The sequence below is a fragment of the Dipteris shenzhenensis genome, chromosome 8 (genome assembly GCF_047967505.1).
Source record: "Dipteris shenzhenensis isolate YYH24624 ecotype China chromosome 8, Dip_SZ_1.0, whole genome shotgun sequence".
In the NCBI taxonomy this organism is placed as follows: domain Eukaryota; kingdom Viridiplantae; phylum Streptophyta; class Polypodiopsida; order Gleicheniales; family Dipteridaceae; genus Dipteris; species Dipteris shenzhenensis.
Window position 1 is genome coordinate 41,873,112 of NC_141603.1, and position 27,849 is coordinate 41,900,960.

The following is a 27,849-nucleotide window of genomic DNA, read 5'->3' on the forward strand; positions in this document are numbered from 1 at the left end:
TGTGTTAGTGTCAAATACAGAAAAAACTACAAACAAATGCTGTTCAAAAATGCATTCAATGATGCAGCTAGGTGTCCTTCTAGAGTGTGCTGTATATGCAACCATCTGCTCCCCTTTCCCGCGGAACAGTAAACAAAAGGGCGAAAACATTTCAGGTTGGAGAAGGCACTCATAAACACAGGCAAAAGATTAAAAATGTCATCAAAGCTAAAACCTCCATTGCATAACATCAAAAAGACCAGCTACTTAATAATTAGAAAAGATAACCAGAGGATGTCAAGAAAGCTCTTTCCTTGTAAAGAAAATTTTCCCACAAGAGACCTAGAAAGGCATTGGGGGGATCCTTTGATTAATCCCCCTTTTCTGAAGTAGAAAGGGTTTATCATAGGTTGCTAGTTTGCAAGATGCATCTCTAGATACATGTATACAGCCTACTTATTGTGTGAACAAAATAAGCCAGATTATGTACATTCCTGTGCACTAAATTGTGCACCTAATCAGCTTCTTCTTTAGGGGGCAGTATGCCTCCACTTTTCATGCGTTCACGAGCCTCAGCAAACATCCTTTTTTGCTCTGCAACTGCTTCCTCCTCAGTCATTTCCAGTCCATCTTTTCCCCATCTCCCACCTCCTTTAGGAGAATCCTAAGGATATAAGAGAATTTCAGCTCAAGAAAGTCAATTACTTCAGGGAATTTATAAATAAAGCCACATGCAAGAAAGTAGAGCTTACTAGAGTCTCCCTTTTGTGCTCCTCATAGGCAGCCTGGACCTCCTCTATATAATCTCCAAAACCCAGAATCTGATTCACAATCTATTGCACCTTTATAAACAAGCTTTGAAATAGGAGGAGTCAAACAATGGCAGTTTGGAAGAAATTAGATTATGGTTTTAGATACAATAAATGTGCTATGACCTATTATTCAGAACCAGAAACCTTGCATCGGACAACTGATCAGTATAAAGGTCCAGTTGTTTATTCTCTCGTGTGCTTCATAAAACTCTTTAATTACCCTAAGGAAAAATCTTTAAAAGAGAGAGAGAAAGACTCCCAAGGTCATGATCAAAACCATTTCCCATCATACTGTGCAAGCACACATAGACATACCTTACCTCCCCCATCTCCACGCACGTACACGCGCACGCGCACACACACACCAGGCTTTCAGATCATATAAGCATAAACATAGAAAAGCTCAAATGTGTTTTCTACAGTTCACAACCGCAAGTGGTGACACCAAGCCTAGACACCTCCCCTTGATATTCATTATTTGACAGGATCCGTACCTCCAATGCACTGAGAACATGCTCGGGTGCTATTGTCCGCTTCTCCTCCTTGCTACAGATTTCATTCGATTCGGATGAAATGAGATTTATAAACTCTGGCAAAATTCATCCCGTAACAATATATAAATTCTCCAGTGTTTTTACCTGCTACCTGGACCTGTGACATGCTGATGCTATACAGCTTTCCTCTTTTCTGAGACAAATTTGTGGTTAAACATATCTCCCTCAGAAAATTCACCACTGATACAAGCTTAGAATTTGAAAATGGCATTGACAGGTGTGTTTCTATTCTTTCACCCCCCCAAAAAAAAAACTAAAAAGTGACCTTACATACCAACACAGCATTCGACAAGGAGGTCCTGTGCATCTCTTGCCACTCGTACATCTCGAGGAAGCATTTCCTTGATTATCTTTGTCATAGTTGCTGTGAATGCCAAGTAAAAACTTACTTTCAACTTAACAGAATTAGTTCAAACCCCTGCACAGAATCAGCATTCACATTTACACGTGAAAGTGTACTAGACTAAGGAAAATCCACATACCCACATTGCAAACAAATTACAATTATGGAAATCCATTTAATACCTAATAGCCTAGATTGTTAAAGAACAGAGTGGAGGAGGTTTCTTGCTTAGGCCAATGCTCCCCGCACACAACAGAAGCTCAAACTCAAAGTGAGAGTTCCCAGGCATCACACTGTCAAATCCAAACTTTGTTATGTGATAGATGTGCAGACAGTAAATGAAGTGTGTTAAACAGAGACGTAGAAACACTAACATACATTTGTCCAATCTGGACCAAATCATATACAAAATGTGTGTGTGGTGTACGACCGTCTATCAGCAGGGTGCTGCCTAGACGTGGACCCCTGTTCTCCTACCTCCTCATGGCACCTTCAAAACACTTAGCCTGAGGTGCTCTCCTAGAGCTTGCATGGGCCTCATAATGGTACCCTGCAAACACGTGCTCTTGCTGCTCCCTTGGACGACCTATCGTAAGGCAAAGTTGGCTCCTAAATCCTTGACCTCCTTGCCGCTGTGAAGGCAGCCCAATGGTGACGCACAAGTCTCCCTTCGGTCCGTCTTGTAGGCAGCCCCTTGATGAAGACTTGTTGCTGGACCTTCCTGCTGCATTGATGGCAGCTCCAACTGAGGCACCAGAAAGCCTGAACAACAGAATAGCAAATGCCCCACCTAGGGGCCTCTTTATAGGTTGGAAACCAAGCCAGCCTGCCCGACCCAGTCTACGAACTGGCTGACCAATTCACACATTGGACCAACCTGTTCAAACTGTCTTTTACTGCCCAGTCTGGCCACGTGGCTACCTGCCACTGGCCTGCTTCCATCCTTGACTGTTTCTGGCTCATTTCTGGGTCTTTGCCTGGCTCAAAACAGTCATACATCTGCCACATGGCAGATCTTCTCCATCGCTTTTGGATCTGCACTTCACTGACCTCGACCAGTTTCTAACAGCCTCTTCCAGATGCTCTAGAGTGTCACATGACTTCCCAGCTCTAGAAGCCTTGGGGACAACGTGACACCTGGCTACATCAACAAGTGCTAGTAGATCCCTAATCTAGGTGATTTTGTCTTATGCTGTGACCCCATTGTGAGCCCTAGCCCAGGGACAGTCAGGCACGAGCCAGGTAGGTCAGTCTCCCAAGAATTAGATCGGTCCTTGTTCACTGGTACCCACTAAGAGAACTCAGTAGGTTAGTGTTTTCATCTTAGGGTTTAGTCAGGTCTAGGTCTCAGCCTAGGGTAGGAGCCCGGAAGGGCCCCCAAGGGCTGGACTAAGTGAAGAGGGCAGGAGCAGCCAAGGTAGAAGCCCCGGCCTCTTGAGGCAGCTCCAAGCAAAGGAAAAAGGGCTGGGGTGTAATGAAGGTGGGAAAAAGATGGATTTTAAGGGGGAAATAGATGGGAGAATAGTAGGGGAAATGTGGGAACTGTGGGGGACTATATAAGTCAACCCAAAAGGATTGTAAGGGACTTTTTTTGATGTGACATCTAATCCTATCTACTCTCCCTCCTCCTTCCTGCTACCTGCTGCCTACACTCACACTCTCTCTCTCTCCCTCTCTCTATCTCTCTATCCCCTCATTCTTCTCTCTCCTCCTCTCTCCTTCCCCTTCTTCTCCCTTCCTTCTGCTATTCTCTCCCCATCTCCAAATCTGCCCCTTCCCCCTTCACTACATTGGTATCAGAGCAGTTCTCGGGCCTATTGTGGGAGAAGACATCTCAAGTGCTGCATCCTTCGATGTCATTTTCATTTATACTGCCAGGGTCACATTGTAACCCAATCGACGTCCGTCTTCTTTTTGGTTCTCCTTCGCGGGAAGAGATGCAGGTTATCGTGGTGCTGATGAACATGAAGGAGATAAGCTGAAGCAGAACAGGGAAGAGGGAACTCTGCCGCCCGTCGCTCCAGCTCCGTCCGTCGCGCCTCCAACTCTGCCGTCCGTCGCTCCAGCTTTCTCCTCGCCATCGCTCCATACTCAAGCTCGTTTTTCTTTTCTCCTTGCCATTGCTTTCCGCCACAGCCATACAGCCTCCGTCGTGCCCACCGTGTCCGTCTTCCATCATGCGTCCAATCCTCCACCACAGCCACCGCCTTCCGTCGTCCCGTTTTTGTTCCGCCACCGTTTCCGTCACCGTTGTCCCGTTTTTGTTCCACCACCGTTTCCATCACCCGCCCGCGCCTCTCGCCGGCCACCGTTTCCACCACTGCTTTCATTCCATCGTGCGTCCAATCCTCCGCCACAGCCACCGCCTTCCGTCGTCCCGTTTTTTGTTCCGCCACCGTTTCCGTCACCTGCCCGCGCCTCTCGCTGGCCACCGCTTTCATACCTTAGCATAATTTTCTAATCTATTTCCTAAAGTTCGTAAGGTTAGTTAACCTGGGGGTAATTAACTCGTTAGTTGTGGGTTAGTTTAGTTAGTTTAGTCCTAACAATCCTAGTTAGGCTAGGACAGTTCTAACGGTCCTAGATAGGCTAGGACAGTCTTAGCAATCCTAGCTAGGCTAGGACAGTCCTAGGGCTTTCCCCCCCCAAAAAAAAAAAAAACAACAACAACAACAACTTTTAGGGCACTTCTACAGCCCTGTTCTCGGCCCTTCTCAGCCATTTTTTTTGGCTCATTTCGAGCATTCTCTCCATCCTCTTCACCAAGTTTTCTTCAAGCCTCTCCATCGACTACATCACGCACTCATGGCCCCCAAGCGTGCACCCCGATCAGATGAGACGTCTCAGCATGGCGATGATGTTGCTCAGCAGGAGCAGATGCCAGTTACAGAGGGTGTATCTCCTTCACAACCAGTTTCTGCTATGCCTACCGACACACAGTTTCTAGATGCATTGGCCTCGATGCTTCAGAGGGCTTTTCAGCAGATGGGTCAGCAGTTGGGGAAGCAGCTCACCACTGCTATGGCTACGCACGATACAGCTATCACCCAGATGGGTAAGAACATTGGGCGACAGATCACTACCGCCATCAGTATGCACGATAAGGGTAAGCAGCCCGCACCCCAGCACGGGGATCAGTCGGATAGCCAAGGTGATTTTCCTGACCCACACAGGGGATTTATGGCTGATGGCCGTCGCACTTATGATGTTGGTTCTATGCATGCACCCCAGCATGGCGATTATGTTGATTCTGGTGATGCCTTGCCCGTGCCGCCGAGCACTTCTCTTATTGATTCCAGGCCTCCATTTGGCTCGCATATTTCATTGGCTGAGCCGTCCATTTTGGGCCGGCCCATTGGCACATTTTTGCCAACGACGAGCATGCCTGGATTGGGTGTTGGGTTTCAGGGCAGATGGGAGAGGGGCCAGTCCTCTTCTCAACCTTTTTCTATGCCACCCACCCACCGAGATGTTTATGGCAGGCAGACTCAGCAGGGATTGCATGCTTCAATGACACCTCCTGTTAATACATTCAGTCAGACTCAGCCTGCGTATCAGGGAGGTAATGCTTTCAGTCAGACGCACTTTATGCATCAGGGGAGTGGTTCTCCTAACCAGCATGATGCTGGAAGTGGGCAGCATGCAAACATGGATGATATGCTTTCAGATGCCTTACGTTCATATAGGGCTTTGCCTGAGGATGTTCGTAATGAGATGCCCTTTTCACAGTATGTGAGCTTCAAGTGTGAGTATGCTGGTAGTCACTATAGGAATAACGCAGCCAAAGATGTGAAAGATTAAATCTCTGTGCATAAGTTTAAGAGTGACACTCGCACTCCCAATGAGTTGGAGGAGTGGCTCACGAAGCTTGAAGATTATTTCCGCTTCTACCCTAAGAATGATGAGGAGAGGATCATTTTTGCTGGCATGCATTTACAGGATTATGCACATACATGGTGGCGTTACATGCGAGAGTCACCTCAGAAGCCTACCACCTGGAAACAGTTCAAGGAGCTTATGGTCACGACCTTCGTCTCGGCCCTGATCCTTGAACAGTACCTTGCTGAATTCTATGCACTGTCACAAATAGGTACGGTCCAGGAGTACTTGCAGCGTTTTTGGAGACTTTCTTTGTTTGTACAGGATATTTCTGAGAAAGGGAAGTTGCTGCGTTTTATACAAGGCTTAGATCCCTCTCTAGCTGCTGATGTGAGAGCTCACAATCCTCTAACCATTGAGCGAGCAGCCCAGCTTGCTGAGGTGTTTGAGCCAAAATATGCTGGCAAGTACAAGCATGTGTCACATAGCTTCTATGGTACTGCTTATGATGCTGACAGGAAGACAAATTCTGCTGATTGGATTGATAAGAAACCAGCAGCTGCTTCCTTCCCACGATATCCAACGGTTTCTGGAAGTAAGATGCCATATGCAAAGCCATACAGACCCATGGATGCAAAAACACGTGTCAAACCCAGTGCTGGTTTTGGCAAATCAGAAGTTAAACAACATTCCAGAGCCATAATGGACAGTAGGAAGAAGGCAAATTTATGCTTTAGGTGTGGAGAGAAATGGACACATGAGCACCGAGATGTGTGCAAAATGAAGAATGTCAGCTCAGCCAAACTCAGCATGATAATTGAATTATCTGATGATGATGAAGTGGCTGATGTAGCAGACCCCCATGATGTCTCTCATGAGGAATTGACAGGAGCTCATGATGCAGATGAGTCTCCTGACACAGATGCCACAAAGGGGACTGTTTTTCCTTTTGATCCGGGTCGGGCTATTGAGCAAACCTCTCATGTGATGCATGAGATTGATATTCAGCCTACATGTAGCAGGAAAGGCCGTAAGCCAACACTCTCTGTGTTGGAGCATTAACCTACAATGCCTTTTCATGTCAGAGGTGATGCTAATGGTAATGTTCCTGTGGATGATGAACAGATTTATTGGGATGCCCAGTCTACACTGTATACCATCTCACTACATGCCTTGATGGGTGCCAAAAGTGCTGACACAATCAGGTTGAAGGGAATGATTAATGGCAGATCTGTCCATGTATTGGTAGACAGTGGTAGCACTCACAGTTTCATTAATTGTAGAACATTGCAAAGATTGGGATTAGTTGCTACAGAGATAGACCATGGTCTGAAAGTGGAGATCGCGAATGGACAGCACATGATCAGCAGACATTGTTGCCAGGATGCCAGGATCAAGTTTTCTGATCATTATGAGTTTGCAGGTGATCTTTTGGCATTGGATATGGGACCCATAGATGCTGTCCTGGGTTGTGATTGGCTGAAATCCCTGGGGAAAATCAGTATAGATTTGAATGCTTTATCTCTTGAGTTTTGCCACAAGGGTAGAACTGTTACATTGCAGGGCATTGTGAATCAGAAATTGCAGGTCATTTCAGCAAGGCAGCTAGCTAGGGAGCTCAAGAACGAAAGTGCCATTTATGCATTGAATGTCTCTGTACCTCAGGAGGGTGGTATTCCCCATATGGATAATTGTGAATGCAGAAATTGCTCTTAGAATTTGGGGATGTGTTTGCTGATATGCCATCTCAGTTGCCCCCAAAAAGAGATGTTGATCATGCCATAGTCCTGGAACATGGTAGTAAACCAATAAACAAGGCCCCGTACCGACTCTCTAAGGTTGAACGGGAAGAAGTGGCAACACAGGTGCGAGATTTGCTTGAGAAAAACTTCATTGCTCATAGCACCTCGCCATTTGCATATCCAGTACTCCTGGTGAAAAAGAAGGATGGCTCTTTTCGTATGTGCATTGATTACAGAGAATTGAATAAGACCACCATTAAGAACAGGTTTCCTATTCCCAAGATTGATGACCTGCTGGATGAACTCAAGGGTGCTCAGTATTTCACCAAGATTGATTTGAGGTCAGGTTACCATCAGATCAGGATGAAAGAGGGTGATGAGCATAAGACTGCCTTTCGTACAGAAAGAGGATTATATGAGTTCAAGGTGATGCCTTTTGGTTTGACTAATGCACCAGCCACCTTCCAGGCACTCATGAACAAGATCTCACACCACCTTCTTTTCAAATGTGTGCTGGTATTTTTCGATGACATTCTCATTTATAGTAAGGATGCACAGGAACACATTGACCATGTCCGACAAGTGCTAGAAATTTTGAGGATGCATCAGCTTTATGCCAAGGCCAGCAAGTGCACATTTATGGCAGAGGAGGTTGAATATCTTGGTCATGTTGTAAGCAGGCACGGAATCAGGGTAGACCCAGCTAAGGTGAAATGCATTAAGGAGTGGCCGCAGCCACAAAATACCACACAGCTTAGAGGTTTCTTGGGTCTTGCTTCTTTTTACAGGAGATTCATTAGGCACTTCGCCAAAAGGGCTGCCCCTCTCACTGATTTGCTGAAAAAGGATGCCTTCCAATGGTCAGCAGCAGCACAACTCAGCTTTGATAACCTCAAGGATGCCCTTCGCAATGCACCTGTATTGGTGTGCCCTGATTTCTCACGGTCTTTCATTATTGAGACGGATGCCAGTGGCAAAGGTTTAGGGGCTGTCCTAAAACAAGAGCATGGTGTGATTGCTTTTGAGAGCAGGAAGTTTAATGCCAGAGAAATGAATTATCATGTTTATGATCAAGAGATGCTCGCAATCTTGCATGCCTTTGCAAAATGGCACCACTACCTGTACAGTAGCAAGATTAAGGTCAAAACGGATCACAGGACACTCAAGTACTTCTTAACGCAGCCTAATTTATCCATGAAGCAGAAGAGATGGCTGGCTGCAGTTCAGTCCTATGATTTTGACATTGAATATAGAAAGGGGAAAGAGAATGTGGTTGCTGATGCCTTGTCCAGGATGTGGTCATGCAAACTGTCTGCCATTTCCACGCTTCATCAAGAGTGGATACTTGGGATTCAGGAGGAATACATGCAAAATTCTGATGCAGCTCCTATTTTTGTGGAGTTACAGAGTCCGTCCAGCCAAGGACATGTTCGATTTCAGCTCCGCAACGGACTGTTATGGTGCAGGGACAGAATTTATCTTGTGCCAGACTCCAAGTATAGGTTGATGGTATTACAGGAACTGCACTCATCCCCTATGTCAGGGCATACGGGTATCACAAAAACATATGAAAAAGTCAAGGAGAGCTTTATTTGGGATGGTTTGTGGCGAGATGTGGTTAAGTTTGTCAGTGAATGTTTGCCCTGCCAACAAAATAAAGTGGACAGCCGGTTACCCGCAGGCCTTCTGCAACCGCTACCCATTCCTAAAGGCAAATGGACTCACATTGCCATGGACTTCATTACAGGCTTGCCTTCTACAGATAAGGGTTGGGATAGCATATTTGTGGTGGTTGACAGGATGACCAAGCAGGCCCATTTCATACCGACTAAGACTCAGTACTCCGCTTCACAGGTTGCCTCGCAATTCATTGAGTATGTGTTCAAGCACCATGGTTTTCCTCAGGAGATTGTCAGTGACAGGGATGCTAAATTTTTGGCAGGAGTTATTCACTGCAGTTGGTACTTCCCTTGCGCCTAGTACTGCTTATCATCCACAGACGGATGGACAATCAGAGAAGGTGAACAAGTGGTTGGAGGAGTATCTAAGGCATTACTGTCATGACACGCAGAAGTCTTGGGACAAATGGTTAGCATTGGCTGAATTTTGCTACAACAGCACCAAACACCTCTCTATTGGCATGAGTCCATTCAAGGCTATGTATGGATGCAAAGTGGGAATGCCTTCCAGGGTTGCAGACTTGGCTGTGAAAAATCAGCAAGCAAGGAATGATTTGGAGAGTATGAATGCCCTTCTGCAGTTGGCTAAGAGGAATATGCAGGATGCCCAAGCCAAGCAGAAGAAGTATGCAGATGAACAAAGGAGGTACTTATCTTTTGAAGAAGGGGATTATGTGCATTTACGTCTCCATAAGAATCGATATTCCTCGCTCAAAGGTAATACCAACACAAAGCTTGCCCACAGGTATTATGGCCCCTACAAAATCATCCGCAAAGTTGGGCAGGTAGCATATCAGTTGGAACTACCCAGTACCTCCAAGATCTATAATGTTTTCCATGTATCCTTGCTGAAACCACATGTCGGACAGCATGTCCATGTTCTTCCTGAGTTGCCTCCTATGGATGAAGAGGGCCACATAATCTATGTGCCGGAGCAAATCAAGGGCTTCAAAGATCATGTACTCAGGAACAAAGCCTACACAGAATACCTCATCAAATGGAAAGGTTTAACGGAAGATGAGAATTCTTGGCAACCTGAGAGCATTGTGCAGGACTACCCCTATCTCCTACAGAGCTGATCAGTTTCTGTTGTATCCTTCTCATCCAGGGCAGCCTCTTGGAAATTTTGAGGGCAAAATTCTTTGGGAAGGGATGGCTGTAATGAAGGTGGAAAAAAGATGGATTTTAAGGGGGAAATAGATGGGAGAATAGTAGGGGAAATGTGGGAACTGTGGGCGACTATATAAGTCAACCCAAAAGGATTGTAAGGGACTTTTTTTGATGTGACATCTAATCCTATCTACTCTCCCTCCTCCTTCCTACTACTTGCTGCCTACGCTCACACTCTCTCTCTCTCCCTCTCTCTATCTCTCTATCCCCTCATTCTTCTCTCTCCTCCTCTCTCCTTCCCCTTCTTCTCCCTTCCTTCTGCTATTCTCTCCCCATCTCCAAATCTGCCCCTTCCCCCTTCACTACATGGGGAGGCCACTTTTTACAGACTGCCCTTTCCCCTCCCTAGGCAGCCTGTATTAAGGCCAACCAGCTAGCCAACTAGTCTATTGGCTGGTCGGCTGATTTAAGCTGGTTGAGCCAGCCAACCAGACCCTTCCAGGCCCACTATTTAAAGGGGAGCTGCAGCCCTCATTTCTCATCCAGTCCCCTCAGTAAAACAGCCTCCCTCTCCAGCCCAGTGCAGCCTCTAGCCCCTCTAAAATCCCTGCAGGACAGCATCCTACTCAGCAGTCCCACTAGTGATTCCAGGAGGGTGTCTACGCAGCACCATAGCCGGGTTCAGAGTACAGGTTTGGGGTTCTGTTTAAGCAGCTTTCCTTTTCCAGTTTTCAACTCTGTCTCGCTCTATTCTCAGCTCTGTTTCAGCTCCACATCTCTCACCTTTCATACAGTTTCTCAAGGTCCATATCTCACAGTTTTCCGTCCGCCCTTCACCTCTCTCACTCACGCAGCTCCACTGCATGCCCGGGGACAGCACAAGCCTCTTCGATAGCCTTGCACAGTGGTCTATATTGACGGTGTGGGCAGGATAAGGCCTCGGTCATGGTTGGGCTGTTTCTCAGGCATTCATGGGTTAGCTCTCAGTGTTCGAAGGGTCATCCTTTGCATTCCATACTCTCTAAAGGTTTCAAGTATAAAGCCAATTCTTCCCTATTTTAGGAAGGGGGTCCTTAGTGGGTATAGGGACCCAATCCAGTGTCGTCGACATTTCTCTAACCCTAAAACCCTAAAACTTCCAGCCCTACTACTTGGAGATGTTGTAGACCTCGCCCACGCCTCAAACACCCTGATTACAGGGATCTAAATAAGGCCACTATCAAGAACAGGTTTCCAATCCCCATGATAGATGACCTATTGGATGAACTCAAGGGTGCTCAATTTTTCACGAAGATAGATTTGAGGTCTGGTTACCATCAAATCAGGGTGAAAGAAGGAGATGAGCAGAAGACGGCCTTCCGCACTAAACGAGGCTTGTATGAATTCAAGGTGATGCCTTTTGGATTGACTAATGCACCAGCCACCTTCCAAGCATTGATGAACAAGATATTACAGCCACTTCTTTTCAGATGCGTGTTGGTTTTCTTTGATGATATCCTCATTTACAGCAAGGATAGACAAGAGCACATTAAGCATGTGAAGCAAGTGCTGGAAATTTTGACGATGCATCAACTTTATGCAAAAGCCAACAAATGCACTTTTATGGCAAAGGAGGTTGAGTACCTGGGCCATATTGTGAGTAGACGTGGCATTCAGGTGGATCCTTCAAAGGTGAAATGCATCAAAGATTGGCCACAGCCACAAAATCCCACCCAATTGAGAGGATCTTTAGGTCTTGCTTCCTTCTACAAGGGCTTTATTCACAAGTTTGACAAGAGGGCAGCTCCTCTTCTGACCTCTTGAAGAAGGATGCTTTTGGGTGGTCAAGGGAAGCACAACGCAGCTTTGAAGACCTGAAATTTGATCTCACTCATGCACTTGTCTTGGTATGCCCTGATTTTTCGAGTCCTTTCATTGTGGAGGCAAATGCCAGTGGCAAAGGATTGGGGGCTGTTCTGAGGCAGGAGCACGGGATAATAGCCTTTGAAAGCAGGAAGTTTGATGCCAAAGAACTCGATTTCCATGTTTATGATCAAGAGATGCTGGCTATCTTGCACGCTTTCAAGAAATGGCACCACTATCTATATGGAAGTAAAATTAAGGTGAAAACAGATCATAGGACACTCAGATTCTTCCTCACCCAGCCAAATTTGTCATATAAGCAAAAGAGGTGATTGGCTGGAGTCCAATCCTATGATTTTGACATTGAGTATAGAAAAGGGAAGGAAAATGGGCTTGCAGATGCCTTGTCCAGGATGTGGGCTTGCAATTTGTCTGCTATCTCTACCATATATCAGGAGTGGATTCATGGCATTCCGGAAGAGTATATGCAGAATTCTAAAGCAGCTCTCATATTTTTAGATTTGCAGAAGCCTTCTAGACAGGGTCATCCGGATTTCAAATTGCATAATGGGCTGTTGTGGTGCCAAGACAGGATTTATTTAGTGCCAGACTCAAAATACCGTCAGCTGGTTTTGCAAGAAATGCACTCCTCTCCCATGGCTGGACATTCAAAACATATGAAAGAATCAAGCAGACCTTTACCTGGGAGGGCATGAGATGTGGTTAAGTACGCCGCTGAATGCTTGCCTTGCCAACAAATTAAAGTGGACAGCAAGTAACCCGGGGCCTCTTGCAGCCATTACCCATTCCAAAGAGAAAATGGACGCACATAGCAATGGATTTTATCATAGGATTGCCACTAAGACCCGATATTCAGCATCGCAAGTTGCTTGGCAACTCATTGAACGTGTCTTTAAGCATCATGGTTTCCCTCAGGAAATTGTCAGTGACAAAGATGCAAAGTTTATGGGTCACTTTTGGCAGGAGATATTTACAACAGTGGGTACTTTACTCACACCTAGCACTGCTTACCATCCTGAGACTAATGGACAGTCGGTAGGGTGAACAAATGGGTGGAGGACTATTTGAGGCATTTTTGTCATGCTACTCAGAAGTCTTGGGATAAATGGTTTTGCTGAATTTTTCTACAACAAGTACCAAGCATCTCTCCATTGGCATGAGCCTGTTTAAGGCAATGTACGGATGCAAGGTCGGGATGCCTTCTTCAATTGCTGACATGGCTGTGAAAAATCAGCAAGCACGGAATGACTTGGAGAGGATGGATGCTCTTCTGCACTTGGCAAAAAGCCAAGCCAAGCAGAAGAAATATGCGGATGAACGCAAGAGATATTTGTCTTTCAAAGAGGGAGATTATGTGCATTTACGTCTCCATAAGAACCGTTATGCCTCGCTGAAAGGTAATACCAACACAAAGCTTGCTCATAGGTATTATGGTCCTTACAAAATCATCCACAAGGTTGAAGAGGTAGCCTATCAGTTGGAGCTACCCAATACCTCCAAGATCCATGATGTTTTCCATGTGTCTTTGCTGAAACCACATGTTGGACAGCATGTCCATGTTCTTCCATGGATGAAGACGGCATCCTCTATGTCCCGGAGCGCGTGATGGGTTTTAGAGACCAGGTACTCCGGAACAAGGCCTATGTAGAGAATCTTATCAAGTGTTGAGGACTCCCTGAGGATGAAAATCCATGGCAGCCAGAAAGCACTGTCCAGGACCACTCCTATCTCCTATCGGATTGATTAGTAGTTGCTGTTTGCTGCACTTTTGGACAGCCATGCTGTGAAATTTTGAGGGCAAAATTCTATGGGAAGGGATGGCTGTAATGAAGGGGAAAAAGGGGCCAAGTTAGAGGTCCTTTAGGTGGAAGATGTGGAGGGACTATATAAGTCTCCATCCACCCCCCTACTATGTACCTTTTGATGTGACATCTAATCCTATCTACTCTCCCTTCCTCCTTCCTGCCTACGCTCATTCACTCTCTCTCTCTCTCTCTTCCCTACTCCCTCTCATTCTCTCCCTCTCGTTCCTACCTCATTCTCTCTCTCCTACCCCTTCTCCTCCCTTCTTCCCCTATCTCTCTCCCCTTCTACTAGTCTATCCCCCTTTCTCCAAATCTGCCCCTACCCCCTTTTCTACGCTCTCTCTGTGGTGCATACACATACGCCTCGAAATAAGGTTTTAAGGTCTTGCATTACACGATCATTAATCCTTGCATGTTACACTCTGTCAGATGCTGATCCAACCTGTTCTAGATCTCTGTTGCAGACCCCACCGATGTAATCTGCAGTCCCGCGACTTGATCTGCTCCAGGCGCTTTTTCTACACTTGCTGTTGATGGCGTACCATCTGCAATACATTGCGTACATGTTATACTTGCTGCTCCTACTGCCATATAACCTCCAATACCTTCTTGTACTTACTGAGGTACCTGCACGACCCTTTGGTACTGTTTCTTTTGCTAAGATGCTGCCCCAAGCATACCTTAACTCTGCTGTCAATGTGTGGCAGCCATCTTGCTCCACATGGCAGCCGCAGTCCATCCCCCTACAGGTGTATTTTCTACCAATATCCATGATGAGGTTTCAACCTCCTGTGCTCTCCTTATTTGGGGGCTTACAGGTGGGGCGATGACCCTTTTACTCCAACACCCCCTCTCCATGGCCCAATCCCCAAGCATCAATGTATATGCTCCATTGGCTCCCATGGAGAAGCCCTCTCGAACCTTCAAAGGTTTCATTGTTCTCTGCTCTTTCAACCAGCAATGCTGCTCCTTCAGGTCCAGTCCCGTGCATGCAAACAACCTTGATACGGGTCCAATCTTGGTAGTACCACAGGTCCATGGCACCACAGTCTTTGGTCACAAACTTGCCGGTGATATATGAGCAATCTTGGCACAGCCATCATCCAGCTGTCCCCCTTACAATCCGTGAACAGTTAAGCTAAGGTCAAAAGGATAGCTTTAAATTTCATACAACAGGGAGACTTGGAACTCAAGACATCCTTCACCTAAAACGGTTTTGAATTCCAGCCCTCATAATCCTCGTTGCATTTCGCACCCCTCCCCTCCCCCTCCTCTCTTTTTCACTAATCCATACATTTTTTAATTCTTTTCAGTTGGGGGGACCTACTCAAATCATCCATGTAAAGATAATAATCATCCTCCTGCCCCATCTAAAGAAAGGTACCCGTTGGCACCCGAAGGACTACAAGATAGGCCCATCTCATAAAAGTAGTCACTCTGTTGATACCATGCCTTGAAGGGCTGTTTCAACCAATATAAAGCTCTCCAAAACTGCAAACTTTCTCCTCTAGCTGCTTCACATAGACCCTCCTCTTGTAAATCCCCATTTAAAAAATAAAACTTCACATCAGACTAAAAGCTTCCTCACCCTCCAATGCCCACAAGCAGGCTTCACCAACCTATCTATAATCATAGTTAGGTCCGTACGCATATGGACATTTTTCCGTACTTCATCCGTACGTATGGTATTCCGTACGAGTTTTTTTTTTTTCCTGGGTTGGTTTTGTTTTTGTGTTGTTTGGGTAGCCAAAACCTTGGAAAACACATTTTTTAGCACTATTCTAATCCGTACACTGTTAACCGACTTTGGCTGTGGTTGGCCTCAAGGATGGTCTCGAGGAGGAGGAGGAGGATGGCACTGATGCAGATGATGATGAGGATGAGGATGAGGATGAGCAAGAGAATAAGGATGAGGATGCAGCTTGAGGCTTGCATTTCAATTTTCAGCTTTATTTCCGAGCTTTTCTTATATGATGTTTTGCCTTTGATGTTTTGGTGTAGTACCTACTTCCAAGATTCTACTACCTACTACCTTAGATCATGATGTTTGGTGTAAGTATTGATCATGTCATAACTCACTGTGGACTGTGCAACTGCTATGAGAAAGAGGCATCCGGATGTGAGGCTAGTCGATGTAGCTCTGGAGAAACAATCCGGTAGGTGAGAATAACTCCATGCTAGAAGCAATCTGGTGCCTTGTGCAAACAGCTTACCCATGTACCGGCAAGAGTGTCTACCCATGAGAACAATGTATCAGAGTTGCCACGATGGGGCTTACGTGAAACTGTCAAAACCAAGTCATGGTGAAAGAATTGCAATGTGCCAAGGATCAAACCTATAACATAATGATGACAACTGTGTGTCGGGCGTAGCCAAGAGGCTATACAAGTCTTATGTGTAAACGTGCAGGAACCAATACCAAAAATAGTGACACTATGTATCAGAATCTAAATTCCAAATGACTCTGATCTCTGCAGGCTGGACTCTTTGAACTTTCATGAATCATGATTCGTGACTTTGATATTAATACAAGTTTGAAGTTTCAAGTTTCAAGTTGAAATTTTTGTAGTCTATGTCAATGTAATGTGTACAATGTATATTTTTCTAAATGTTTTTGGGTAAAATTAGGGTCACGTATGTTTCAGCCCTGGGGTGTTAGAAATCACGGTACAGCGAAAGCAAAAGAGATGAATACTTGCTAGAAAACAACTCAACAAAAGTGGAGCAACAAAGTAACAAAGGAGATGGCAAAACTGAACAAGTTCTTCCTTCTAGAATGAAGGGCTGCAAGAGGAGCAGCTACAAAGGGCACCAGTTGCTACAAACTTCTTCCACCAACGGTGAGCTAGACAAGTCGCCTTCTCCCTACTAATGCACGCTGCTAGATCATCTTCAGTGCCGAGAGGCTGAAGGCTTGAGTGCTATATATGATTGAGGGGGAAGGGGGCTTTATATAATAATGGGGAGAGGCCACAAAGGGGTGGTGGATTGACCACCGACCATTGACCTTGGCCACCGGCCATTGACCTTGGCCACCGACCATTGACCTTGACCACTAGTCATTGACCTTGACCACCGACCATTGACTTTGACCGGTCGGCGACCCCCTCTCAATCACTCCCCCTCCTAACCGCCTAAGCCCCTTGCCCTTCTCCTCATAAATGGGGGAGCAAAACATGTGGGGCATTAACCACGAATTCTAACACCCCTTCTTAATGACCCAATGGTGGGCCAATACCCATGCGTGTGATCAAATGCTCCAATTGGTCTCGAGGGAGAGCCTTCGTGAAAACATCAGCAAGGTTGTCGACAATGGGGACGTACATCAGCTCAACAATGCCATCGATGATGAGCTCTCAAACAAAATGGCATATGTGCTTGGTTCTAGCGTGAAACACCAGATTCTTTGCAATCGCCATGCAACTCTGGTTGTCACACAGGATCACAGTCACCTCCGTCTATGTTTGGTCCAAATCCTCCAAGATCCATCTAAGCCATCAAGATTTGCATGTTGCGGTGCATACAACCCTGTACTCCGCCTTCGTCGATGAGAGGCGAACGGAAGGTTGCTTCTTGCTGAGCCATAGGATAGCTCCTGAAGAAAGCACAACAGTAGCCTGTAGTGTATCTCCGAGTGTCGAAGTCCCCGGCCCAGTCGTAATCACAAAAACCCCCAAGGTCCAAGCCTGAGGTGTAGGTAATGCCATAGGTATTAGTACCTTGTAGGTACCATAGCACTCTTAATCCTGCTCTCTAGTGTGCCTCCTTGGGCTTGGCAGAGAACTTGCATAAGACTCCAACAGAGAAAGAGATGTCGGGCCGAGTGTTGGTAAGGTACAGAAGACTCCCTACCAACCGCCGATAACGTCCAGCATCCACCAATGTTGATGAATCATAAAATGCTGAATTTCAGCCCAACCTCCATCAGTGTAACTACAGGCTTGCAGTTCTCCATCTGGAACCTCCTAAGCAGCTCATGACAATATTTCTCCTAACAAATGAAAATACTATCACTGCACTGCCATACCTCAATACCAAGTTAGTGGAGCAGCCCCAAGGCTGACATCTCGAACTCTGTCATAAGCAACTTTTGGACTTTGGCTATTCTGTCCTTGTGATTCCCTGTGAGCACAAGATCATCCACATACAAAATGATAACCATCATCATCCCTCCCTCAATGAAGAAGTAGAGGTTGGGATCAGAAGGACTTCTCTCGAGCCCAATCCTGTCAAAGAACTCATCTATCCGTTGGGGGCCTGTTTCAGCCCGTATAGTGCCTTCCTCAATCTGCAAACCTGTGATGTGGACCCTAGAACATGAAACCCTAGGGGTTGCTCAACATAAGCCGCCTCCTCCAAGGTCCCATTAAGGAACGCAGATTTGACATCCATCTGAAAGATGGACCAACTGTGATGTGCAGCCAAAGCTATTACTGTCCGGATCAATGTCATCCGAGCAATTGGGGCAAAGGTCTCATCAAAGTCAAGACCCTCTGACTGAGCAAATCCCTTCACCACCAATCTAGCTTTGTATTTGTCCAAGCTCCCGTCGGACTTGAACTTCTGCTTGTAGACCCACTTGGTTCCGATGACCTTCCTCTTGCGAGGACGATCCACCAAGTCCCATGTGTGGTTCTTCTGGATGGCGTACATCTCTGTCTGCATGGCGCATGGCCGCCTACCACTCTGGGATGTCCTTGGCCTCCTCAAAGGATGTGGGTTCTGTGACTTGAGTCACCAATGCATAGTGAGCAGATGAAGCCGAAGCATGCCATTGGGACCTCCGAAGGCCAGACCTGCTCTCAGGTATATCTGTCACTAGGGAATCTTGTAAATTCCTGAGATACCACTTTGGGAGTTTCCTCATGGCTGAGGATCCTCTAAAGTGGGTACTGGAGCTGGTTGCTCCTCCTCCTCGTCTTTGGCTTCTGGGGCCTCCTGGGGGACCTCCTCAATGACAACTTTGGATGGGGGAGGGGGAAGGGATCTGACTTTCTAATCATCATCAACAATCTCGGGCAGTGTCTCCTCAAACACCACATCTCGGCTGACAATGATATGCTTCTTCTTGGGGTCAAAGAGTCTGTAGGCCTTAGACTCTTCATTGTAGCCAACAAAGATGCACTGCTGGCTTTTGGGATCAAGCTTCTTCCGTTCAACCTTGTGCACATGAACATAGGCGTTCAAACCAAAAATCCGTAAGTGAGAGATTGTTGGTTTCTTACCATAGTACACCTCGTATGGAGTCAAGTGTTCCACAGCCTTTGTGAGTAAGTGAGAGATTGTTGGTTTCTTACCATAGTACGCCTCGTATGGAGTCATGTGTTCCACAGCGTTTGTCTTCGTCCGGTTGAGAATATGAATTGCGGTTGCAAGGGCTTCGCCCCAATAGGCTTTGGCAAGATTCTTGCCTTGCAACATAGTCAATCCCATCTCAAACTGAGATCCTGTGTTTCCTTTCAGCTACACCATTTTGCTGAGAAGTCCTGGTTGTAGTCGATTGTCGCTTGATTCCATGTGTTTTGCAGAAGCTGTTGAATTGAGTTGATGTAAACTCTCCTCCCCGATCGATATGGAAAGCCTTGACTTGCCTCTATTTCTTTCTCCACCTTTGCATTCCATTCCTTAAACTTTTCAAAGGATTGAGATTTCTTGGCAATACAGTAAACCCGAGTCATCCTGCTGAAGTCGTCGACAAATAAAAGAGAATACCTTGAACCTGTGAAGGAGTTTGTTGACATCGGTCCACTTAAGTCGGAATGGACTGACTCTAGAGGGGCCTAAGCCCTGGATGAAGCCTCTTGAGGGAAGTTGTCTCGATGCTGCGTGCCATCCAAGCAAGCTCATCAGACACCATCTTTGCCTGTGATTGGTGGAAGTCCATCCACCATTTTGGTCTTTTGCATGTCGGTCAAAGTGCCATAATTCACATGCCTGAACCATTCGTGCCACAGTTTGGACCGGCCCTGATCTCCATGAATGAGTAGGGCATTGAGTCGGCACAACCCATGGTCCTGTACTCCTCTAGCAACCACCTTTCCGTCCTTGGTCTTTACTGTGATTCGACCTTTGCTGAAGAGAACCCACATTTGATGCTGGTCCATCTGGCTCACAAAGAGAAGGTCTTTGCATGAGTCAAGAGCATAATGTTAGAATTATTGTTATAATTTAGCAGTGACCAATGTAATGTAATAAGTAGGTAAGGGGCACTTTTCCCTCACTTAGAGGTTTTTCCCCCTAACCACAGTTAGTTCACTAACTACAGTTAGTGGAGGATAAGATTTTGTCACTTAGACAAAACCTATCACTCTATTCAGTCGTACGACACTCATCTATTGCAACTATCGTTTTCAACTCTCTCTCTCTCTCCTGTTCTTGCTCTCTCCCTTGTTCTCACATTTGGTATCAGAGCAGTGTTCCTTCCCGAACCTGCTCCCAGCCCCTTGCTCAAGCTCCTCCTGCAAGTGCCCTGCCCAAGCTTTTGCTGCTGCATCATCACTGTACAGCCCCAGCCCATACAACTTTCGTACCATTTCATACAGCCACCGTTGGCTGTTCCGTACGTACATACCAGGCCCAGCCGCCCTACGCCATCTGCACGCCGTCCGTACCTGCTACAGCGCCGTCCGTATATTTTCCCGTACAACTGCAACGCCTATTCTGTACATTCCGTACACAGGCGCACACTCTGCATGTACATTCCGTACTGTTCATCGTCGCCAAACCGTACAGCCCCCGTACCGTACAGTGCCCGTACCGTCTGTCGTACAACTCGTCGCTCACGTACAACTATAGCGCATGTTCCATACTGTTCACGTACACTGCAGGCAGTTCGTACAGCATACAAACTTCCGTACCTGCAAGCAACGTTCGTACATCGTACAACGTACGGCGACCGTACTACTCTGTCGTACGACGACCGTACACTTGCCATCTGTGCAGCTCATGTTCTGTGTAGGTACACATCTCCCTGCAACAGTCCGTACAACTAGTACAAGACTGCTTCGTTTGCAGGTGTTGTGCTGGAGAAGACTCTCTATGCAGGTTATTTTCTTTGCAGGTACATTTTGCAGGGAGCCATTGTTTGGGAGAGCAGATTTTTGGGCAGATTTGAGCATATTCTTTGAATTGGGCATTTTGCAAAATTTGGGGCTTTTCGTGGATTTGCCCTAATTTCAACTCAATTTCACCTCAAAATTTAGGGCTTTTGGTTTTGCGCTGCAAATTCTTGCATAATTGGCGCTTTCAGTAAATTTGCCCTCTTTTGGATGCAATTTCCTTGAAGAAATTTGGGGCTTTTGCAGACAGAGAGCGATTTGTGCAACATTTGGGGCTTTCAGACCATTTGCACCTTTCTCGTTGCAATTTCAAGCCACAAATTGGGGCTTTTGTGTTGGGAGAGCAATTTGACAGGTTTCAATTCACACTGCCTTTCTGAGAGTGCTTTGAAGCACTTTTGGCAGGTTTTGGGAGAAATTAGATGCTCTGGCAGATTTCTGACAAAGACATTACAGAGATTTGAGTTGCATTTTTAGCCATCTTTTGGCTGTATTTTTTGGGATTTGTGCACTCCATTCCCAGCAAGGGAATTCAGATTTGCATTTGCTGTATTTTCTTTCTCAAACATGGCCCAGCAAAATCAGAATGATTTCCAGTTCAGTGGTCTCTCACAAGAGGATAAACTGGATGGTACCAACTACTCCCTCTGGAGTTTTATGCTACGCAATATTCTAATTTCCCGTAATTTGTGGGACTATGTAAATGGGGATGAGTTCCGGCCAGCAAATGTGGTACCTAATACCCCTCCCCAACGAGGAGGAGGCAGAGGTCGTGCACAGGGTACAGCTGCAGCACAAGTTATTGGTGTACTTATACCTACCACTCCAGAGCAGAAGAGATGGGATTCACGTGATGCTTTAGCTTTGTTGATTTCTCTTTAAGTGAAAAGATTCATCATTCCACATATCCGGTCGTGTAAGACCTCAAAGGCAACATAGGATATTTTGGAGAGCATGTATGCAGCTCGGAATGATGCCAGGGTGTCTTTTTTGAAAAGACAATTGTCTCATACACATATGGAAGAGGGTGACTCCATGTTAGTGCACCTCACAAAGCTACAGGATTTACGAGAGGAGTTGCTGAATATTGATGAGATCATTCCTGATTCAGAGATGATTACCAGTACTTTGAATTCTCTTCCTCAGTCTTATCTCAGCTTTCATACCTCGCTGAATTTGTCGTTGAAGGGGGGTGCAAATCCACTCAATTTTCACAAGTTGATAGGACTTCTGCTGCAGGAAGAGCAGACAAGGAAAAACATGGCTTCACGCGCAAGTGAACATGCCATGCTTTCAAAATTCAAGCCTAAAGTAAAGGGACAGGCAAAGACTTCAGCAAATCAGCCTTCCAGTGGTTCTGGACAGCCTTCTCAAAAGGCTAAGGGTGATGCAGGTAAGCCCAAGAAGAAGGGAATATGTCATTACTACAAAAAGCCAGGTTACTACATTGGAGAATGCAAGAAAAGGTTTGCAAAAGAAAAGAAAAACAGCTCTGGTATGGCTATTTCAGATTCAGCTCCTCATGCATCTGACAATGAGCAAGCTACAGCCAACTTTGTGGAGCACGACTATGCCTTCTTGTCTTGCATTTCAGACTCTCAGTTGGCTGCTTCGGATAGTACAGCCACTTGTAATCATGACTCTTATGCTTTTCTGACATGCAGTTATGATTCTTCCAAGGATGCATCAGCTTTCAGTGTCAATGAGACACAAAATACATGGTATTTTGACAATGGTGCCTCAAAGCATATCACTTCCAGGAAGTGTCTTTTCACATCTCTGCATCCACCACCCGTTGGTAAAAAAGTCACACGTGCCAACAACTCCTATTCAGTTCGTGGTACAGGAGAAGTTGAACTTACAGCCATTGGTGGCTCAATATTCAAAATTTCTGATGTCTTGTGTGTGCCTGGTATCACAAAAATCTACTTTCAGTGTCCACTCTTAACAGAGCTGGATTTCAGGTCATTTTTTAAGATGACAAGTGTGCAGTTCAGCTCATTTTTTAAGATGACAAGTGTGCAGTCCATGACAGAGAGCATGACTATGCCTTGAGATTGTCTGGCACTTTGTTATGTGGTCTTTTTCACTTGACATGTATGAGAAAAGACCAGCACATGCTCTTGCAATGTCCACTTCTACTGCTGCTATGCAGAATGCGGAGTTATGGCATGCCAAATATGGACACATGCATTATGGTAGCTTGATGATGCTTCAAAAACATGCCATGGTTGATGCATTGCCTCCTCTTGAAACACCTCCTCCACATGCCTGTGAAGGGTGCATTCTTGGTAAAATGCACAGATCTCCTTTTAACAAGGATGGATGAGTAAAAGCTCTTCAAAAATTACAGCTTATCTGACACATCCCAGCACTCCTGAAACCCCTGATCTGCAAAATAACCACACACAACATCAGAACTGAGCAGGCTGCTCACCACCCAACCGTGACATCTACGGGATGTGAACCCGAATCAGAAGATGTCCCCCCGAGCCACGAGCTGAGCTACTGGCACGAACTCCCAATCAGATCCCAAACCAGCCTGGTGTCCCATACCACCAGGTGGCGCTGTGAAGCCCTGGATCTGCCACTGGGCCTTGGGCTACGCTAAGATGCAGGCGCGCGTCCGCGACACAATCCAGGATCAGACCTAGCACCTGGGAACGAGACTTGCTCCCAACTGCACACCAAGAACTGAACCCCCTGGGCCTCTTTTATAGACTCGGGCCCCGGCGCCAAAAATAGCGAAGACCTATAAATAGTTCGTACCCTTGCCACTCAACCCGAGAATCAAGCCTACCTAGCTCTAAGCCTCCCCAGGCTAACCTGAGCTAGTTCTGTGTAACTAGTACACGTCAGATACCGATCCGTGCACATGACATACTCCCCCTCCTCTAAGAACTCACTCCTGAGTTCGCTAAGAAATCGGGAAATGTTCTTTGGAGGTTTTGTAATGTCTCCCATGTTGCATCCTCCTCAACACGATCCTTCCACTTAATCTTGTATTCCGTGATAGTACGATTTCGAATCTGTCTTTCACGGAATTCAAGAATAGATTCAGGTGCGTGAGGAATAAAAGTTAAATCTGTAACTTCTATAATCTCATGAGGAGAAACAATTTGATCATCTGCACCCAATACTTCTTTCAGTCTACTGACATGAAAGACTGGATGTACTTTAACATCAGGAGGCAATTCTAGTCGATATGCAACTGGTCCAATTCTTTTAATGACCTTGAATGGGCCACAGTATCTGGGGGATAATTTCGGAACCAAACCAGTGCTTAGGCTCTTGGATTCCTTAGGAATTCTCAAATATACCATCGTTCCTTCAGAGAACTCTCTAGGTGAACGATGTCTATTAGCATAAAATCTGTCCCGATCTTGGGCACTTCTAATAGACTCCTTGGCAAACTGCAACATTTCCTGCATGTCTTGCAAGAAGTTCTTAGCAGCATCATTTTGAATCCCTTTTAATCCAACCATAACTGGTGACTTAGGTTGAAACCCGTACATAAGCATAAAAGGACTATAACCGGTACTAGAATGCTTTGCACTGTTGTAAGCAAATTCAATCATGGGTAGATAATCCTCCCATGAAGACTGTCTCTTAGATACATATGCCCGAAGCATGTCTTCAACCAACTGGTTGACCTTTTCTGTACTGCCATCAGATTGTGCATGATCTGAGGAACTCATACTTAGAGTAGTTTCTAACTTCTCAAATACAAGTGTCCAAAAGGTACTTGTAAACTTTGAGTCCCTGTCACTGACTATGTCAGATGGCAAACCATACAGCTTGAACAAGTGGTCCACAAACTCGTGAGCCAACTGAACAGCTGAAATAGTTGTTCTTGTAGGTAAGAATCTAGCCATTTTTGTCAAACGGTCAACTATGACCCAAATAGAGTCATGACCCTTGCGCGTACGAGGCAAACCAGTAATAAAATCCATGGAAATACTCTCCCATTTATTACCTGGAATCTGTAATGGCTGTAATAAGCCCGCGCTTCTAAGGCGTTCAGCCTTAGTAACCTGACAAACTCGGCAACCTACCACATAGTTCTCTACAAATGCACGCATCTTAGGCCAATAAAAGGTATGCTTCACAAGAGACAGAGTCCTATGTATACCTGGATGTCCCGCACTAGGAGCATCATGACACTCCCAGAGAATCTTGGATTTTAGGTCCAGAACATCAGGCACACAAATCTTTTCATTCCGGAACAGCAAGCCGTTCCTAATCATCCACTGACCTCCCGCCGCCTGTATTCTAGGTGGCACAATCCCTGAGTCCTGGTCAACCATGGAATTCCCATCCTGGACTTTCTGCCAATAAGAACTGAAATGACTATCAGTTGCGTATAGCCCTCTCAAGGATTGAAATAGGTCTGAGGATATTTCCGTAAATGACAAAGCATTTACAAACTTAACTCGACTTAAGGCATCCGCCACACTATTCAACGAACCCTTACGATAACGTATTTCGAAATCAAAATCCTGCATTAACTCGGCCCATCTGGCTTTCCTTCCTCTCAATTCTGATCCATCACACACATACTTAATTGACTGGTGATCAGTCAATACAAGAAACTTTGAACCATACAAGTAGTGTCTCCAAACCTTGAGAGCATACACTACCGCATAAAGTTCCTTCTCAAGTGTGGGCCAACGATACTGAGTGTCGTCTAGCTTCTTACTCTCAAAAGCTACAGGTCTGCCGTCTTGGAATAGAGCTGCCCCAATCGCATAATCACTCGCATCGGCCTCTAAAACATAAGGCCGGGTAGGATCGGGTAATGCAAGAACGGGTGCTTCCTTGATAGATAACTTCAAGGTTTCAAAAGCCTTGTTCATTGCATCAGTCCAAGGGATCGGCTGAGTAGACCTGCGTCCACGACCTTTCAATATGTTGGTCAAGGGTACCGTGATTTGTGAGTAATCACGGACTGACTTCCGAAGAAATAACGTAAATCCTAGGAAAGAGCGAAGTTGTTTCACAGTCTGAGGGATAGGCCATTCTAAAACCTTCTGGATACGATCCAGATCAATGCTAATACCTTCAGAAGAAATCTTGTGTCCTAAGTAAATGATCTCCTTCATAAAGAAGTCACATATACTCATCTTGGCATAAAGCTTATGCTGTCTTAGAACAAGTAAGACAACCCGAAGGTGTCCTATATGATCCTCAAGCGTTTTACTATATACCAAGATATCATCTAAGAACACGACAACAAATTTGCCCAGATAATCTCTGAACAAATCGTTCATCATCTGCTGAAAAGTAGCAGGAGCATTGGTCAAACCAAAAGGTAATACGAGGAACTCGTAATGACCATACCTAGTCCGGAATGCGGTCCTATCTATGTGTTTAGCATAGATACGGATTTGATGATAACCCGTACGCAAATCAATCGTTGTGAAATACTTCGCTCCGGCCAAACGGTCTATCAAATCATCAGAACGAGGTAAAGGATAGCGGTTCTTAATTGTAACTTTATTTAGTCGTTTATAATCTATACACATCCTCCAGGAAGAATCCTTCTTCTTTCTTAAGAGGACAGGTGCACCCCAAGGAGATTTACTTGGGCGAATATAGCCCATATTCAGGTAATCCTGAAGCTGGAGAGCTAACTCATCCTCCTCGACTTGGCTCATCCTATACGGTGGTACACTGATAGGTTGAGCCCCTGGGACTAAGTCTATGCGATGATCTACTGCCCTTTCTGGAGGTAACCCTTCCGGCAGTTGAGCTGGGAATACGTCCCTAAAATTATCTAACAACGTTCTCAATTCTCGGTGTTCAAACACACTTAATTCATTTTTGTTAATTACCGAAACAATAAATGAAGAAAGTGGAATCAAAACACACTGATAGACATCATAATGAGAAGTGTTCAATATATTCCGAAGCTGCATCGCAGATACAATAGGCCCCTGAGAAGGGGTAATCTTATCACACTGAATACAAAATTGGGTGCCTTTGTCTACAAAAGAAAGCGTATGCTCCGTCCATCCGATCTAGATATTGTGGGTTTTAAACCACTCTATCCCGATCAACAAGTCTACATGCTCTAGATGCATAACGTAACATGTGAGAGCTCCCGTGTAGGCTTGAATCCGGATGGGAAGCGCTTCAACCTTGCGATCCCAAAACTGCTTCCCGGCTGGAAGCTGCACCTCGTAGGTGTGGTCGCTAGGTACTGTGGACAGCCCCATCTTCTGCACAAATTTGTAATTAACAAAATTGTGAGAGCTGCCCGGATCAAAGAGAATGTGAACCTGTTGGTCCCTAACTTCTCCATAAACTCAGAAAAGATCATGGGAACCAAACAACGAAGTATTAAAGGTACAATTGCAAGAAAGGGGGCAGGTAATGACATTTACTGAAATACCTGTCATCGTAACCTGGTTGGCTCCCTTGGCTGCGGTACGTGGACCTGCCTGGAGCTTCGGTCCTAGCACCAATCTCTGGTTCTTCCGCTTAGGACACTCATTCTTCGTGTGGCCCCGCTCGTCGCAATAAAAACACCGGCCCTCTTTCTTGAGCCTGAGAGTGCGAAGGAAACGGGCCTTACCATTCTTCGCAGGAGTTAAGCTTTTCCTGGAGGCGTTGTCCGTAGACTTCGTCTCCCCAATACCAGTCGCATGCTGAAAGAACTTGCGTTTGTTCTTTCCGCTGGTCTCGGTAACTGTGGTTGCCTTGGTTCCGGCCATGGTATCATCATATATGCGCGCATATGTCATGGCCTCCTGCAATGTTGTGCACTTGTTATTCTTAATCTGTAACTTATAGGAGTCTGGCAAACCATCCACGAAAAAACCTAACAAGGTTACAGGATCCATTTTGGTGGCCCTGGTTTGCAGATCCCTAAATCTCTGAAGATAAACTTCAAAAGTTAAATTCAATTTTGACATATCGAGGGCCTTGAGCTTGCCGACGATATCATAGTCATCTTCCTTCTTCAGGAACTCCTTCCTGAAGATACCCTCAAATTCTGTCCAAGTGTCAGGCTTAGGCTGAAGTTCTTTCCACCAAAGCAAGGCTTTACCTGACATAAACCCCGCTGCTAGCTGAATCTTTTT

General features: G+C 45.7%; 1 protein-coding gene across 2 annotated transcripts in view; it reads right to left on the bottom strand.

Moving 5' to 3' along the window:
* Positions 1-224: 224 nt before the first annotated feature.
* LOC147899522 (protein Dr1 homolog) overlaps positions 225-27,849 on the bottom strand; it is a 58,558-nt gene continuing 30,933 nt past the window's right edge. Inside the window, exons 3-6 of one of the 2 annotated variants that reach the window (XM_087378278.1) lie at positions 1,620-1,709; positions 1,286-1,380; positions 732-800; positions 225-643 (exon numbers count right to left, since the gene is read on the bottom strand). In XM_087378278.1, the coding sequence (XP_087234404.1) occupies positions 494-643; positions 732-800; positions 1,286-1,380; positions 1,620-1,709 (404 nt within the window). In that variant the 3' untranslated portion in view covers positions 225-493. Of the gene's footprint in view, positions 644-731; positions 813-1,285; positions 1,381-1,619; positions 1,710-27,849 lie in introns of both variants that reach the window. The other variant, XM_087378276.1, reaches the window with a different exon arrangement.